This window comes from Pangasianodon hypophthalmus, chromosome 2, assembly GCF_027358585.1.
Source record: "Pangasianodon hypophthalmus isolate fPanHyp1 chromosome 2, fPanHyp1.pri, whole genome shotgun sequence".
NCBI lineage: Eukaryota > Metazoa > Chordata > Actinopteri > Siluriformes > Pangasiidae > Pangasianodon > Pangasianodon hypophthalmus.
This window is the reverse complement of record NC_069711.1, coordinates 1,561,200-1,580,307: the sequence shown is the minus strand read 5'-3', so window position 1 is coordinate 1,580,307 and position 19,108 is coordinate 1,561,200. Positions and strand designations below refer to the sequence as shown.

Here is a 19,108-nt window from a genome sequence, read left to right as displayed (position 1 = left end):
TGGATATATACAGTACATGGAATATAACTTCAAGACATCTATACTCTCTCTCTCATTTCTCTTCAACCACCTGTTGAATGTAGGCCATCAAATCCAAAAATAATGGCACCCTTCATTAAAAAAAATCTTTGAAATGATATATACAAGCAATTAATTATACTTTGTGCATTAAAAATATGGAGATGATTATTTTTCCTGTTCCTGCTTAAATTAGTGCTGTTTTTTTATGCAAAATGCTTGTTCGAAAATTATTGGCACCCCTGTAAATTAATATTATGTGAAGCCTTTTCTAAGGTACAGTATTCCTATTTTTAAAAAAAATAATCCTTCAAAATAATCCTTACTGTATAATTAATTAAAAAACAAACTGAAGTGAAAAAGGGTTAATGAGAAATCTGAATATGAAGGCCATATTTGTAAATCATTATAACTCTAATAATGCCTCATAAAGCTCTAATAATCTGCTCTAAATAAGCAATAATGACCTGTGAATAATTATAGAGCATCTGTAATACTTATTAAGAAAAAATATTAATTATAATCAATATTATTAAAAAAAAACTACATAACCATTTATGAATTATAGATTAAATTATTCCTCATTCTACATCAGTTTTTTTTTACAATGTACTATGAACACATTCATAACATGTTATAATGCATATAATTAGCACTGAGAACAATCTCATATTCATATTTATTTAATCTTTAATATGCAGTGTAAGTGCATAAGGATTAGAAAATCCATGTCTAGGAAAAAAAACGACATAAAAATATACATTTTTTTTTTTTTTTAAACTTTCTCTTTTCTATCTGGTTACATCCCGAGTTGTTTTCCTATAAACCAGTAAATTGGTGTTTCTTTTCACTTTTTCTGTCTCCTTTCAGAAATGGTTGCTCGAGCAGAGCGACATAAAGTGAGACCTGGGGACAGCGTTATATTAAAAACTTCATGTGGTTCAATATTTCTCTTCCGGGCTTTTAATTCAGCCGTTTCTTCGTTTTGTCCAGCTGTGAAAAAGCTCCGGGGTCTGAGTTAATTTACAGCCTGTAAAGAAACGTGGCCTTTCCCTGGCACGTCAGTTACGAGCACATGCAGCGATAATGCTGAAATGGTGTTCAGGTTCTTCCACAAGGTCACTGCTGGCTGAGGACGAGTTTAGAAAGCTGTCTGTGTTCACACCTGGGAATTTGCGAGTAACAGGATGCATGTACGTGAGAAGGTGCAGCAAAAAGGTGCTGCAGAACTGATGTGTGTTCGTGATGCTTGACCCGGGTTGCCAGATTTACATGACAAAATCACCCTAATAGACAAGTCGTAATAAACACAGTATTAAAGGAGGCAAACCTTAATACATGAATGACGAGCGTTGCAAAATAATTACGATATGAGAATTAAACACTGCACACTGTAACCATAACAACGCTCTAACCAGTCCTAGCTAGTATCAGCTAACTAATGGGTTACATGCACAAACATTTCCACATTCCTCTTAGGCCAGGTTCACACCTAGCATTAACATGCGTCCTGGCTGTTCGGAGTGTAAATAGTCAGCATCTTGTAGACATTTTGTGCTCCGATCACTCAAACCCCATTCTGAGGTGATCTGGGAAGCGTATGACCACATCACATTTGTAGCGTGAGCACGAAAGCGTCTCGATGCGTCAGCAACACAGGACCAGCTAACCGACTGCATCACTGCCTTAGCGAGACTTTGGAAATGGAGCTGAATGGTAGAGATCTCCAGTGCTAGGCTCACGGATAAAGACGACGCTATAACAGCAGCTGCTTTTCATAGCTTCATTCAGCATCTCTCTCACTCGTTTATAAGTTTTAAAAACGTTTTAAACAGGTGCATGAGATAGGATAGGAGAAACAGCAGAAGACTGACGTAATAAAAGTGTGTGATGCCTTTCCTCCTGCGGAAACGATATATGAAATCCGATCACAAGTGCTCACTGGAGACGCATTCATAATACCAGGTGTGAAAAGCCGTGTGTCTCAACTGTACACTCGTGATCCGATCACGCAGGACGCATGTAAATGCCAGATGTGAACAGGACCTGAGCGCCTCTTTCACTAAACTCACAATTGCGATATTTTACACTTAAGAGCTAATGTAAGTGATCAATCCAAGTGAAGTTCAGCAGATATGTAAGAACACTTGCAAAGCCTCTTCTAGTAAGATGGAGAAAGGTTTTGAAGTGTATACTGCAGCATAAATACACATCTATGAACGTAAGATAATACCTATGAACAGAAACCAGTGTCCAAGCTAATGTTAGCCCACACAAACTAGCTGGTGTTGTTGCTAACTGGTTTGTAGACACATACATTAAATTATTACGTGTGACAATTTATCATGTCAATCTGTTTTTTTTTTTTAAACCACAATAACCAGCAGTGCTTTCTTCCTTTGTTTTTAAAATGCTCTGTCTTAAATACATTACAGCGGACACTCATCAACAATGCTAACGGAAACACAAGAGACCGGAATGCAAGTAGCTGATTAGCCTCGCTTTGCTCTGTAGATTAGACGTCAGTAATGCAGATGAAACACAGATCTGGTGATGAGGAGGATGTTTGTCTTCGCTGTAACTTTGAAAGCAGAAAATCAAGAGAATTTGAGCGATCTAACAACACCTGTTCTACCGTCCATGTTTTTTCATTTGCTTCTGCACAGACTGTTGTAGCTTTACAGTTTCTATTTACAGTCTTTTATTTTCCGATAATGAAAAACACGTCCGGTTTCACAGCATGTTTCATTCCTGTGTTCTGCGACGTTAATCCTCCTTCCAAACATTAATTACACTCTTTCAGATTTCTCATTTAGGCTGGCCACGCGGGGGTTCGAATGAGTTATTACTGGGTTCTGACACCCTCTGGACCCCCTCCATAAAAACCGTGGTGTGTGTGTGTGTGTAATTGAATGTGTGTTTTCACCAAGCTGATGCAATAAATGGGCGAGTCACTGAAACCCAGGCGACACATAGAACCCTCCTTGTGTGTGTGTGCATGTGTGTGTGTGTGTGTGTGTGTGTGTGTGTGTGTGTGTGTGTGTGAGAGAGAGAGAGAGAGAGAGAGAGAGTTGGGAATCTGTTTGATCTGGGCCACACATATAAATGTAGGTGTGTGTCATGTTTTGGAGGTGTGTGTATGTGAGAGAAAGCGAGAGAGACAGAAAGAGACGGAGAGCGAGAGAGAGACACACAGAGGGAGAGAGAGAGAGACAGATAGAAAGACAGACAGAGGGAGAGAGAGACAGAGAGAAAGACAGAGGGAGAGAGAGAGAGTCAGACAGAGAGAGAGAAAGAAAGACAGAAAGAGGCACACAGGGAGAGAGACAGACAGACAGAAAGACAGAGAGAGACAGAGGGAGAGAGAGAGAGAATGAGAGAGTGAGACAGACAGACAGAGGGACAGACAGAGGGAGAGAGAGAAAGAGAGAGAGAGAGAACGACAGGGACAGAGGGACAGACAGAGGGAGAGAGAGAAAGAGAGAGAGAGAACGACAGAGACAGAGGGACAGACAGAGGGAGAGAGAGAAAGAGAAAGAGAGAACGACAGAGACAGAGGGAGAGACAGAGAGAGAGAGAGAGAGAGAGTTAGTGTTAACATTGTGAAGAATACTTTATTCAGTGTGACACAAGTGTGACCTAAATTAACCAAGCCCCGAGAGTGTGAGTGTGTGTATGTGTGTGTGTCTGTGTGAAGTGTGTGTGTGTGTGTGTGTGTGTGTGTGTGTAGGCTGTTTGTGTTTATTCACACAGCTGCACTGAGTGATGAGACACTTAAATCATCTGTCAGGCTGTAATTATCGTGTGGATCTTCTGGGATCTGAACTGGATGTGGAATTCCTTTATCACAGGAAAGCTGAAGAAAACTAGCACAAAGACAGAACGTTAAAACACTTCCATCAGTCGAGTGATTCCTGAGAAACACGTCTTTAAAGTTAACGTGAGCTGTACTGTTGCGTGTGTACTGCGTGTGTTATGAATGTGCTCGTACTCAGTGGATCACAGCTGATGATCAGGTCGTTAGTTTGTGATATGTAAATCTATTATATAACGCGTTTGTGATGTAAATTCGCTCCAACGTTACAAACGACACCGAGAACGCAGATTTACAATAAGACCCGGTTGAGCACGAGCATTCAAGTGTGACATTAATCAGTAGTTCCACTTCATCGTTAGTTCACCTCCTGTTTGTCGTTTTTGGACTCACGTTGTTGTTTTTCCGCATTTCGCCTTCTCTTCTACGCAATACGCAGCTCTTAACGTTATTCTTGAGGCCTTTGACTTAACGCTTTATGTGCACTATCGCCACCTACTGGGCTTAGATGAGCATTTTCAAATTGTTTCAAGTTGTTTTCAAAAGCACTGTTCACGTGGACAGGAATTTTTTATTTTTTTTTACACAGAGGGATAGATACTGTATCTGTACACACCTGAACAGAGCCTCATGACGTCAAAGCATTTCTGAGTTACGGCTGTTTAAATCCGACAAGCTCCGCCCCTAAATGAGTATTCAGCACATTTTGAAAACCAGAAAGAAATAAAACACTCCGTGTCACGCTGTTACAGTAATGTAATCAGTGACAGTGTGATGTGATGTATTTTCCAATAACATCGCATCCTGAAGTGTTTTATTCCTCTTATACTACAGCTACTTATAAAAACGCAGCTTGCCATGTTAACGAGAAACCACAAAGAAGCATAAACTCCTCTGTCCTGAAGACGTCGGAAAGTTTCCAGTTTTATCTCTGACTGTTATATAGCGCTGACACTGGAGACTCCTTCCATAAACGTTACATTAACATCTCCTTAGAGAAAACTTCACCATACCATCGATTACACACTTCGGAAGTCCTAATGAAAGAGCTGTTACTATGGAAACGATAACGTATTAGAACGAGCGCGTTGATGTTACCGTGTGATTTGAAAATGGATCGCTAGAAAATAGAAAGTGAATCAACACAGTCTGACCAATCAGAATCGAGCATTCAGCAGCGCTGTGTGTATAAAGTGTTGTACAAGCTGTCATGTGGAGGTTCCATCTGCTGCTCAGTTCTGGGTTAAACCTCGTCAGCATGGTGCCGTGTGTATGTATGTGTGTATGTGTGTGTGTGTGTGTGTGTGTGTGTGTGTGTGTGTGTGTGTGAGAGACGGTGGACATCGGTCACTCAGATGTCCATCTGCAACCGTGGGTGAAGTAGAGATACAGATTGACTGGAGGATGGTCTCAGGATTGTGGATGACTCTTTCACTGGGCAACATATCATGTTATAATGCATTCATAAGGCATTATACACATTGTTATTTTTATTTATGAAAATTCACGACACATTATAGCTATCTTTGTTATGCATTATAAAGCCTCAACATGGTGCATTGTAAGTACTGTTCATAAAATATTACATCACTTCGCATAGTCCTTTATAACAAGATATAATGGTGATATAATGCGTTATAAGCATTACTTGCTTATACTGTAGTAATGCAGCCTTTTAATCATTTATAAATGCATTATAAACAGTGCTACAAACTGTAATGCCTTTTCATAATTATAATGATGTGTATAATGCCTTGTGAATGCATTATAACATGTTATGAATATATTCGTAAGTCATTTTACCTATGACCTTCATAGAAAGTGTTAACAGAATCGGGACTTCCTGAGTGCTCATTGATCAGCTCTGTCTCTGGCTTCTCTCGTTTTTTTTTTTTTTTTCTTTCCGCTGTTTCTGACATTGATTTTTCTAGCCTGGAACATAAATGATTGAATATTATGCAGTTCGTGTTCATTTGTTTTCATCACTCATGTTTTTGTTTACTGATTAGCAACGGTTGTCGACCAGGAATCTTGTCTATTACTGCTAATCATACAAAAAAAAAAAAAAAAGGAAATTGACAGAAAACTACTCCGAGTAGCTGGAACTCTGTATTTCTGTATTTTTGTGAAGAGAGTGTGTTGTATAAGGAGGACTCTTATGTTAGCCATTTAGCTAGCATTAGCAGTAAAGATAGCAAATGTTTATGAAAAACTCTCAGTAGTTCTGAATTAGTTTATGCTAGCTCTGAGAACCATGAATAATACAAACAATTATGAATTTGAAATTCTGTTAGCTAGTTAGTAAATGTTAGCAGTTAGTCCAGGCTTTCTATCTGGCAAATGCTAACAGTGAAGATAATGAACATTTTTAATATGGCTCAGAATCCTCTCAGAAATCCTGTCAGGTTAGCTTATATTAGCTATCAGGCTAATAGGTTGCGAGGTTAGCTGGCTAATCTTAATTCTTTGTTAGCACTGTTTTCTATTTGGCTGATGATAACAGTGAAAATTAGACATTTTTAAAATATGACTTTCAGAAATTCAGTCAGGATAGTGATTCTGTAAGCTAGCTGGTTATTTTTAGCAGTTAGCTAGTTAGCAAAAGTTGGTTCAAGTTTTCTATCTGTCTGCTGACAGTGAAGATGATTTAGCTTACAATCCTTTCAGAAATCCTGTCGGGATAGCTCATGTTAGCTAGCAGGCTAAAAATTGCTGTTAGATCATGTAACTGGGAAATTATAGCAATTAGCACGTGTTAACTAGCTGGCTAATGCAAGCTAACTAACAGTGAATATATGAATAAATAATAGTAAAAGTTATAAACATGGCCTACAATGTCCTCTCGGAAATCCTGTCCAGTTAACCCATGCGATTCAGTTAGCTAACATTAGCAGTAGATATTATGAAATAAAAAGTATAAATAGATATTATTTACACATAGGCTTTGAGTTTGTTGTCTCAGACGAAAATCGTACATCGTAAAAGAATCCTTTGGTCGTGAGGTGAGATAGCGGTCTCGAATGCATGATGCATGATGGGATTTAGTGCCACTGACACCAAAGACCATTTTTATCAGAGCTGCTATGACGCTCGTGTAAAATCCACCAATAGGATTCAATTTTATTTAAGTAGCGCTTTTAATAGTGGACTCGTGACGGCTACAAATACATTAGTGGCGATGATGAAACGTAAATAAAACGTTAATGGACAGACAAAATCTCCTTATTACCTCAAACTCGGTTGAAAAATATTTGTGTTTAAGCAAATCTGTTTTCCGAACGAGGAAATCTATGGATCACGCTGATTGATGATGTAAACAGAACGTAGTAATTTCCTTTAAACGCAGGTCTATCGTTAGAAGATCTTCATCATTTAATCTGACATGGAGAACACACACAAACACACACGCTATCACACACACACACACACACACACACACACACACACACACACGCTATCACACAGTATGTTATAGAGTTTGGCCAAGATTTTATTGTGATCTCTAACAGCGTGATGTAACGTGATTGTCATTTTCTTCTCCTTGCTTGTAGAGTCTCTCCCTGTCTCCTGTAGAGGTCACTCTACACCAGTTTTCCACGCTCTCTCTCTCTCTCTCTCTCTCTCTCTCTCTCTCTCCTTCCGTGTTTTTCAGCCTCTTCTTGACACTCAGTGATGCACAATGCAACCTCTTTCTACAAAAACTTTCTTCTCTCAAGGACTTACAAGACTGCATTGTCTCTTAAGTCTTATCTATAGCCCGATGTGCTAGCATTATGCTTGAGAGAGCTGATTTGCTCTGTTTGCTATCTTGTTTTGCTATCTGTTTTGCCCCTGCATCACCTCTTCTTATCTTATACATTAATTCCAGAGCAGAACTATAAGTCCTGGGTTTCTGCTCGCTGCTTTTTATTGAAGTTGCAGCTCGTGTTTGTGGCGCACGTCATGCTCTGCATAGAAATCAGTGCATTTATCAGAGCATAAAATATCTTCAGTACTGCAATGTGTGTTTCTGTCAGGTTCATTTGGTGCCATCCAGATGGGAATCGGGTGATAAACTCTATTGACGAAAGTGAAAATGAAAGCTTTATCACTTTTAAATAGAAGCGCTATTAGAAATAAATAAGACAGAAGCCTTTATGCATCTATGCATGTTCATACAGGAAATATTAGCTCACTAGCTGTCATATTTGTTCCGCTGTATGGTTTAATTGTAGGGACGTGACCTCATGGGAGACACGAAGTGGAAAATAAAAAAAACATTAATCATTAAAAGCCTCACCACATCAATTCTGACCTGAGACGTTTATTACTCCTGTGCAATTCATGCAGCTGTAATGAGTCTCTCAGTATCAACATTGTCATACTTTGAACAAATTCCTTCATTGTCCGACTTGATCGTCTCATAATTCTTTGTGTTTATTAGAAATAATTAAGGCAGGGATGCCATTATTTCCAGTAAGTGCAAAAGTTTGCATCCCCCATTGTTGAATAGAAGAAAATACCTTGATTTCTACAATTTATCTACATATCTACATGTACGAGGTTTTCCAGGACGAATTTGTCTTTGATTTGGGGAAAAGGATCCAAAAACTTCACAGAACAACTATGCAGCAACTATGAAGCTGTAATGTCATTCATTATGCATCCATTATTGAGCCTTTCTCACAAAGAAATAAATGAGATATCATTGCAACCATGTCCTAATGACGTAATTAGGTGGGTGGAGACACCACTGAGATCTCAAATAAAGAGAATAATCAGCATGCAGTTAGTGAACGTTGCATTTGATTGACAAAGAAGAATTGCGCAAATGGCATCGTATGTAAAGCATTCATAAATCCATATTCCATATTCATAAATCATTGTGCTTATCGTTCATTCTCTGCTGTTCCTGATTCCCTGTAAGTATTTTTATAAACGTGCTCATGAGCGATGTGTTCATGCTCATTTTTGTGCACTAGTTAGCATACGCTTTTTTCAACACACTGTAGCATTTCATAACAACTGTAATAAACACATGATGGAAATCCCGTATGGCTTCATATGATGATTCTATTATCATCTATTATCATATATTATCACTAAGTCAATAGAGGTTTTGTAAAGGGCTTGGCATGATACGGTGCATTGATTTATATCTGAATACATTTTTTTTGCTTAATCTACTTTCTTAAATATAGAATCCTTCAGGCTTCTTCGGTTTTGCCCCTCTGAGGCAACTCTTAAAGATTTTATGTAGAACCAGAAAACCCTTGAGGGGTATGTTAGAGGGGTCAGCCAATCAGAAAGCAGTATTTTCCATTGCCATGGTTTAAAATAACTTATGTACAGTATGTATTATAAGATCTGTCATAAAGCATATTCTAACTAGGGACAACTTGATGTAAACTGTCATGGCATCAATTATCGGTAACGGTAACATAACACAGCTATGGAACTTAACTGAACATAACTGTAATAACAGTTTATGACATGGTTATGCCAGTCTTATGATACGGAATTCAAAGTAAATGTTATCCATGACAGAGACTATGCCACTGTTTCATTGTAAAGAAACTAGTCAGTAGCTTGTTATATTTTGTACACTTTTCTGGCTAGAAGATTCAGGATCTTGAAGGCTGCAATCTGATTGGCTCTCAGCCTGATATGGTCAGTGGATTAGAAAAATGCTAAACGTACCTCTCTTATAAGTAATTCAAAAGTTTAGATTGAAGCAGGTAGTGGACGGTAAATGAGATGCCCTTGTTTGTGGTTGGTCTAATACAACACCAGTTAAAATGGCCTCTTCCTGTGAATGTTCTAAAAAAACGTACAACGGATGAGTTTTCTTATACGCATTTATACTCATTCTGTCCTTCCTGCCATCTTTTCCTTTTCCCCAGGGCCTGGATTTTGCTGCATTTACAGGCTACATGTTCCTGGGCATCTGCCTGGTGCTGCTGACCTCCTTTCCCTTTCTGAGGATTCTCTACTGGAATAAGAAACTCTACAACAAAGAGTCCAGCGAGATTGTGGGTGAGTGGCGAAGTTGGAGAATAAAATAAACATGATAAACACGTGATAACCTGTACATAAACATGGTACCGAGATAAATGGTAATTTTATTAACAAACACAACAATCTATGTATATGCATGAGTATGCAAATTAGAAACACACTCATGCCATCGGGGAATCCCAGAAAGCTAGCCGGCTAGTTAAATGCTAGCCAGCTAGCTTGGATTTGTCACCAGTTGATATGCACGAGTTGGATTTCAGTAGCATTATCATTTATGTAAGAGCAACCAAACCTACCTAAATATATTTCACGTTGCCATAACAACCATGATTTCATTTATTATCAGTGTTAACTAACCTGGCTAGCTGTCTAGCTTAGCACTCATGTTGTGTGGATAAACACCTTTGGGTACCACATTGTATACCACATTTTTTTTGTGGATATAATTTGCACATCATATGTGCTTCTGACATCATGAATTGAGCTTATACAAAGCCCCGCCCCTGAATAATTGTAATAAACTGCGAAAGTGCTGAGAAAGTGTCTTAGAGATGATTTTTCCAGTTTTTCAGGGACTTCTGGTTTAGGCCACACCCACTTTTACATTTAAATCCAAATACAGATACGGAGTGTGGCATTGCATTACACCCCAATATATCAGAATCGGTGTCCAAAATGAGGTAATCAATCAAATCATACACTTTTTTAAAGCTGTATTTATCCTCAAATACAGATCTGTGGCTTTAGCATAAGTTTAAGTCTTTCACACACTTGGAGGATCAGGTGGTGAGAGTGTCACTGTGTCACATATAATACTATATTAATTCATCCCATTCAAATTCCCGTTAAAGCTCCTGCCACTGCCTCAGTGTCACGCTGAAATACAGTGTGATCTCTCACCAGATGTGGCTCACGATGATGACCTCATAAATATACCATTAAACTGGTGCCTGTACTTTTTCTGCTGCATACTCATCCCATTTTTACTGAAGGGCCCTTTACCAAATGATATACCACTTTTTATTTTATTATTATTATCTCATTTCCGACACTTTCCTCCAATATTCCCTTTAGCCTTATCAGACGATCCTGTTCCGACTCTAACACTGCTCTATTAAATCTATAAATCCTGTCGTAGGTGAAGTCCACGTGTCCTACGAGGCACAAAGCATGGACGTGCTGCGGTGTTTACGGTTTGTCTGAGTCTACAATTGGAGGCCATTTGTGTCTCGCTGATATTACATTCACAAATCTGTATGTAGGTTAAAGGTGCAAGAACTTCATGCTTTAAAACGCTCATAAAATCTATAGCACTCGACAACACAAAACCAACACCTGACAGGTAATAACGATCACTAATTTGGAGTTTATACCTCACACAGATCCATGTAATACACAACAAAGGGTTCTTCAAGGGTTCTTTAAGGGTTCATTGGATTATTAAGGGTTATTAGCTTCCAGACCACGGTTCGATCTGAAACAGTTTATGATAGGGAAACACTTAAAACCTTGAAGTGTTCTTTGGTTCTTCTTCTTCTTGTATCTATATCTTCATGCTAAATTGTTCAAATTCCAACAGTAGACCAATCCAAAGCTGTGATATTTTGGAGAAAGAGAAATTGTTGTTCACAGTGAACTCAGATTCAGCAACTGAAGTCCAAAGGTTATGTCAGTATTTCAGTGGGGAAAGTTCCTCGTGTTCAGAGTTGGGTTACGCACCTGCTTAAGTGGATTATCTAGGCTCTGCATCCCGATCTGCAACCTTGTCCGAGACGGAGTTTTTCAGTAGCATCTAAACCACCAAATTTGGTTTAATTTAACACTATGGCATCCACTCAAATTTGATTTGCCGCTTTGGTTGTCCCTCTGGGGAAATCCTTCAAGCTTGAAGTGTTTTTCTACCTAAAATGGCTCCAAGTAGAACCAATGAATCTTGAAGAACCTTTCTTTTCTAAGAATGTGTGTGTGTGTATTAACTGGTAACTCCAAATTATTGCTCATTAATTTCTTCTTAATACATCAAACCTGGCAGGAATTTAACATTTAGCTATCTTACTACTTGGTACACTCTTAGAGAAAAAATGGTTCTTTAAGGGTTCTTCAAAGGTTCATTGCATAATTAAGGGTTCTTAGCTTCCAAAAAAGGGTTTACTTTGTTGTAGGTTTCTGTTAAGCATTATCCCAGAGGAACAACCCTTAAAGGTTCCTCCTTTTGTTAAGCCAGTACTTTTAAAAATATAAGGTATGTTGGCTTAAATAATAAATCAAAGTAGTGAAATAAAAGAAGAAAATAACAATGTTGGTTTTTTTTTTATTTAACGTTACAGTTTAGAGTTTTTCTTTTCTTCTTTTTTTTTTTTTTTTTTTTTACCATTTTAGAAGATTGCAAGCGACACGAGCTCGGTCTCAGATTTTATAGCATGTCCTTGAACACACAAATATGTTTAATTCATAAATCACACACACATCTGTCAGTTGTTCTGCATGCAATCACAAAACCCTGAAAGAAAAGGTGCAGTTTTAATTATCCACTCATTCTTAAGTCTCTTCAACATCAAACATGTTTGTTCTTTGAACGCTGACCTCTTAAAAGGCTCCAAAGATGCGTTGTCCAAAAGACTGACTGCATAATGCATACACAGCTCATTAATAAGCATGAATAAACAGTACGCAGATCCAGTGTGTGATTTACCTGAAAGCTTTAGTTCTGTGTGTGTGTGTGTGTGTGTGTGTTTGCACCAGGTGAGAATTAAGATCAAAGCATTTCATTGAGAACAGTATGCACAAATTAAACAGTGATATAATAATTCATAAAATCTACAACATTATAAAATTGTTTTCTGACATATAAAAAAATTGAATTAGAATTTTTTTGCTGTTGTTTGCTGATCCAAGTAAGTCAGCATCAAGTTATTGTGTATCTCCTATTTTATGAATGATTTGTGAGATTTTGGAGAAAAAGAAAAAGCAACTTTACTCTAAAAGTTACATCAGTAGTTACGTGGGGAAAGTTCCTGGTATTCAGAGTCGGGTTACGCAGCTGCTTAAATGGAGTTTCTGAGCTTCACATTCAGATTATTAAAATCTCCTGCATGTGGTTCACGCCTCCGAGATTGGCAGAATTTTTTTTTTAGTAGAAGCATCAGAGATGTAATATTAAGTTTCTTAATATTGTCTAGACTTCTACCTTTATATACAAACACTCACCTTTAAACCTGAGTTAAAAAATGCAGAGTGAAGAAGAAAATTGTATTTTCCTTTGCTTTCAAATGTAATATTATGTAACATAAATGCAAGAGACTATTTAAAAATAAATACTAAAAAAACTAATATGACGATATATGAACGAGAAGATGGTGCGCTTTGAAATAAATATATGTTCATATATTACTGCATGAATAATCCTATTGTAATTATCACATTAATCACTGGTTTCATTTAACAAAATCATTCTACATGTATTATTTAAAGTCCACACACATCCTGTTATTTTGCATTTTATTTATTTATTTTAATATCATGCTTCAACAGTTACCAGCGAACACAACTTAATGAAGGCCTGAGATACTAAATTGAGGTCATGAGATCGTAACGTGTGTGTGGAATGTAATCTAATATTTTTGTCGTGCTTTTTAACTCACTATTTTGATTGGTCAGATTAATAAAATAATGGCAATGTTTTTGTTAGCTCGATGCTTCCTCCTGTAAAGAAAAGGTATACATGAGAGAGGAGTTATGTTTCCAATTGTCAAAAAAGTCCCAGAAACTCAGAATCACATTCATCCAGAACCAAGTGTCAGGAAAGACCCAGAAACTCAGGAACCAGAAAAAACTCCAGATACTCAGAACCATGTGATCAAAACGACCCAAAAATTTATAACCATGTTTATCCAGAAAAAACACAAACTTGGAACCATGTTTATCCAGAACCAAGTGATGGAGAACATCACGAAACATCTAGAAGTAATTACCAGAGAAGACCCAGAAACTCAGAACCATGTTTATCCAGAACCAAGTGATGGAAAACATCCAGGAATATCCAGAACTAATTACCAGAGAAGACCCAGAAACTCAGAATCACATTCATCCAGAACCAAGTGTCAGAAAAAGCCCAGAAAATCAGGAACCATGTTTATCCACAACCAAGTGATGGAGAACATCACGAAACATCTAGAAGTAATTACCAGAGAAGACCCAGAAACTCAGAACCATGTTTATCCAGAACCAAGTGATGGAAAACATCCAGGAATATCCAGAACTAATTACCAGAGAAGACCCAGAAACTCAGAATCACATTCATCCAGAACCAAGTGTCAGAAAAAGCCCAGAAAATCAGGAACCATGTTTATCCACAACCAAGTGATGGAGAACATCATGAAACATCTAGAAGTAATTACCAGAGAAGACCCAGAAAATCAGGAACCATATTTATCCAGAACCAAGTGATGGAGAACATCACGAAACATCTAGAAGTAATTACCAGAGAAGACCCAGAAACTCAGAACCATGTTTAGGAGAAGCAAGTTTTAGAAAAGTCCTGTAAACTCAGAACCAGAAAACACCCAGAACCAAGTGTTCTGAAGCCTCAGATGGCGTACATGGTGGCCAAAGTTCAGATCCCAGAGCTTGGGCTCTCCTCCAGATCTCAGACACTGTCCTCATAAGCAGCTGTCCTTCCACCAGACACTTCATCACGGTTGCACCTTCTCCATTTTCTCTCCAATCTCATTCCACACCTGAGCCCTCCTCAGCACACCTGAGAGTAATACAATGGAATGAAGATTACAGACTATTCACATAATAGTTCCTCTTCAATAACCCTCTTTATACGCAGCAGTGCTTCTTGGAATACAGATTTTTCTGAATTCTCCTCTTCAAGGTCTCGCTGCTGGCATTCATCCACAAGCGCCACAAAAGCCTTTCTCTGGAGTCGCGATGTTTCTGTTCCGTGTCACTCTGGGGCTCGCTGCACAGTGGGCACTGCTGCAATTTAAAGCAATTCATTTTAGAAATCATTTCAGTGATGGTAATTTACATGCATGTACATTTACATCAAGTGAATTATGTCATTAGAAGCCCGCTGATAGGCACTCGACGCAAAAGTGGGCTCGAAAAAGTAATTAAAGTGGCCTGGAGGCACTGGTATTTTTGATGCGTGGTGATTTGAACATTTCGAGTTTGAGAGAAATCTTTCATGCGCTGTTGACCGGCATGAGATTGGGTTTTGTAAACGTGTGCAGGATAGACGTTATTACTTTCACTGCAGGAACCTTTTTCGGGAACCTTTTACGGAACAATCGCAAAGGAGTTTGTATTTACTGCTGTACAGTAGATCTCTGGGAACTCAGTGCTGTTATCAATCACGAAAAGAAACATTTTTTGTTGCTTATCCCCATGTTCACACTATCGCCTGTAGTTTCTTTCTTGTAGGCGTGGCCTTTCTGTTTTATTTGTTTTTAATATCTAACAGTAGCAGCGACATTAAATCAAAAGCTATTACATCTAAAGGTAGCTAGTTAAACACGAATCAAACCGTTTTTATGGTATGAACAGAGACACTCTCGTGTGTATACACTTAAAAAAAATCATATTGTATTTTACATTTTCTGACATTCCCCATTCCTTTTCATTGCCGTTATAGTTGACATGTGATTATGTTCTGTGAATTAGGACATAAAAACTGTTTTTAAATGGTTTTCTTTTGACCATCTTTGCCTGTTGCACAATTTATGTAACTATTCGGTGAAAATCACCTGCAACTCATGCAATTTATCAGACTGCACATGCAAATTAGCCTCATTATTTTGGATCTCGGTAAATCAGCATCTATTAGCCATCATTGCCCAATAAATAGAAGAATTTCTGCTTTAAAAGGAAGAAAGGCGAGCATTTTCTCTCCGTGAGTCTTCCTGTACAGTGTCTGCCGTTCACAATTCCTATTTTATTCTGCCTGTATGAGGTTATTGGGTTCAGGGCAAACACTATCAGCCTGTATATTGGAGAAGCAGAGCGCAATGATTCAGGACAACAGGAGGTACACATCTCACCAGTCCTCTGCCTGTTTGTCCGATCTGGAAGACCATCACGACACATGCTGGTGGCTTCTCCATGCCAGTCCAATTTCAAATCTATAAAGCTGAGAGACCCCGCGGTGCCAGCTTCCATGGTACCAAACTCCCGCTGCCAGAACCGCCTGGCTAATATTGTTCCTCTTTGAGACATTTCAACTGAACTGTGTGTCAATTAACTAAGGAATAATACACAATGTGGTGTGCTGTTATAGGAAAATAATCAGCGAGGCGGATTTACTGTTACCACTCCGAAGTTGATTATTTTACTATAGAAACGAGCGATTTAATACTGTATATTGATAAAAAATAAATTTATATAAATAGATATTAATATAAGCTCCACTCAAAGCTGCTGTTATAGAAAATGAATCAAGCTTGTTACCAGTCAGAATCCTGTATTCAGCCAAAGTGCTCTCAGTAGTCTGAGTTCTCTCAATAACAGCACCAGCAGACAGAATAAGGCTCTGCTGATGGAGATCCAGTCTGATCCTCATGATGAAAGTGACTTTTACACATCCAATATCATCAGTGTTTGCTGCGGAGTAGATGGACCCATGCTCACAGCGTCCACTTCGCCATCACCAGCTTCCCACTGCTCCTGCATTCAATATCATACCAGAAATAAATATGTAAAAAAGCTTTAAAAAGGCTTTGAGCATACAGGATGCGCATAAATATATAAAAGCTGATTGAGTACACAGTGAGAGAAGAGCGCTCTCAACCCCATAAATGAATCAAAACCATAGAGGGAACTTTATTTCCTACTATCTTTATTGTGTTAAAGAATAAAATGTCACCCGTGCGAGGCAACTCCGCATTTTCCCATAAGCATATTTCCAGAGGAGTGCTACTCATTTTAGGCGTGGATGAAAATGAAATTTTCTGTTGGTTTGTTCTTGTCTGCAGAGCTGAAGCACGAGATTCTGGTGTGGAGACAGACAGCACAGCGGATCAACCCCGCCAGCCGAGAGGAGACTGCTGTCAAGTGTCTTCTCATGCAGAAGGTTCTCAACCTGGAGAGCCTCCTGCGCAAGAAGCTCCGGACCTTCCAGAGGTACTACACACACACACACACACACACACACACACCAATGGCAAATACTTCCCAGAATGAATGAATAACAAATTAAAAATTCGCTGTGGAGAAAAAGCTCATGGGCTACATTTATGTTGCCAACCAATTCCAATTCATTTGGATTTCTGACACAGATTGGATATTGTTACATAAAAAGCTCCGATCAGATTTTTTCATGTAGGGTTCACATTCAAATGAGTTTCTAAATCAGAAACATATCTGATATCTGGTCATTCTGGCCATTTGGACTGTAGTCAAGACCGCCATTATCAAGATCAAAGCAAGTCCAAGACCAGAGTCACGACTGAGTCTTAAGGGGGTCAAGGCCAAGTCAAGATCAAGTCCAAATGAAAGTAGGACCGAGTCAAGATCAAGACAGAAAGCCATCAAAACCTTTTCGAGGCCAAGCCTTGACTATCCGGCTTCATTTGTGTGTTGTGTCTGTAAATAGGCTGTTTTCATGTAGAAGAAATTACGTCTTGTCAAGTGTGAAAAGAAAAGACAACACAAACATTATTTTATAAACTCTTGGTCCATATTTAGCAAGCCCAGTGCCCAAGTACAAATTCCAACAAGTCTGAGACAAGTCCAAGTCAATGCAGAAATCGTCTCGAGACCAGACTGGACTCCTACAGCTCTAGTTTCTCTATTCATTTGAAAATTTTACCCCATAACCAAAGGCGTTGTCTCCATTCCACCACTCCTGACTTCTCAGCCTCGACTGCATTACCCTTGAGATTGATGTCGGCAGAAGTAATGTGGTGTTTGACAGAGCAGCAGTGGGGTGTCTTTTACTCCTCCATTATGACTCCCATGATGTTTTGATGACCTGTTAACATATTTTGAAGAAACTCGATGAAAATGATCTCTTCTACGGTAGGAGGTTATATGGATCCTCAGCTCTTTTCAGCTGAGTGCATTCTGGCACGATATAAACACGGGAATTGGATATGGGTCTGGTCTTATGTGTTATATAACGAGGTGAGACAAGAAATCAGATCGGTGTCAAAATATTATGCTTCAAGGCCCACGATGTAAATACAGCCTTAGAGTCCTGGTCATTGTCCAGTACCGTACATAACCAATGGATCAGACGAAGCCTCTGATCTATGCGTCAGTTGCTCACACACCACCGAGCAGCACAATCTGCGACTAACCCCAGGTCTCCAATGGAAATACTCAATAATCAGGTACGAGGGCGTGAATCCCACTGAGTTTAAATCACACCGACTCCGGTGTGAGTCCGGTCTCCTCACTTTGGGTTGTCATTGTAATCAGGGGCTGTTGCAATTTCACTTGAAGGACTGAACCAATTTTATGCCATTTTTTAGTCCGGGATATGTCAGGGTACTTTGATTGTACATGACCGTATAGCGACCCTTAATACTCCAATTTCAGAACAGACTATTTTAAGAAGCGCTTATGAAGCCATTTGTTTGAAGTAGTTCAATATGAAAGTGTAATTGTGGGATAATTAACCTCGGTTCCACCATTAAGCCGTTATGAGATGATCAATTTCAGGATCAAATTTTACCAGGCCAGGTTTAACGAAGGTCAATAAGGCATTTAACTGCTGAGCAAAAGTTGTTGCTAATAGTTAACAGCTCTTCTAACATTTAACTGAATATGCATTAATTAACTGTTATGGATATTCAAATAATTAAAATTAAGCAGAACGCACATACGTAGTACTTATAGGATTATAAACATCTGAAGTACTATTAAGACAGGATAAATTTTTTTCATCCAATGGGATGTGTTTAACTGCTTGCTGTTTTAACTCAATCATTAGCACAACATCTTTCTCAAAGTGTGTTCACAGGACTACAATAGAATACAGTAGAATACAATAACTACCTATGAATACAATAGTGTTCATAGGACTACATGACACCTGCATAAGCCCGTCATGACAACTGACATAAACTAACAAACATAAAAAAAGACTTATTCCAATATCAATCATTTTGATGTAAAGTTGTTATAACAAGTTAATGAAGTGACATAGAGTTTTGCTGGCGTGAGGTTGTGTCATGAAAATCACACCATAATGTAAGAGTCACACTGAGTATCAAAGCCAAACTCCCTTTTTAGAATAAGAGAAAAAGTTCATAACTCTGTTATTACAGTGTC

General features: G+C 38.5%; 1 protein-coding gene across 1 annotated transcript in view; it reads left to right on the top strand.

Moving 5' to 3' along the window:
- The window catches only part of oca2 (oculocutaneous albinism II), a 97,792-nt gene that overhangs the window by 29,034 nt on the left and 49,650 nt on the right, over positions 1 to 19,108 (top strand). The window contains exons 15-16 of the mRNA XM_034298272.2: positions 9,715 to 9,847; positions 16,807 to 16,954. Coding sequence (XP_034154163.2) covers positions 9,715 to 9,847; positions 16,807 to 16,954 — 281 coding nt within the window. The remainder of the gene's footprint in view (positions 1 to 9,714; positions 9,848 to 16,806; positions 16,955 to 19,108) is intronic.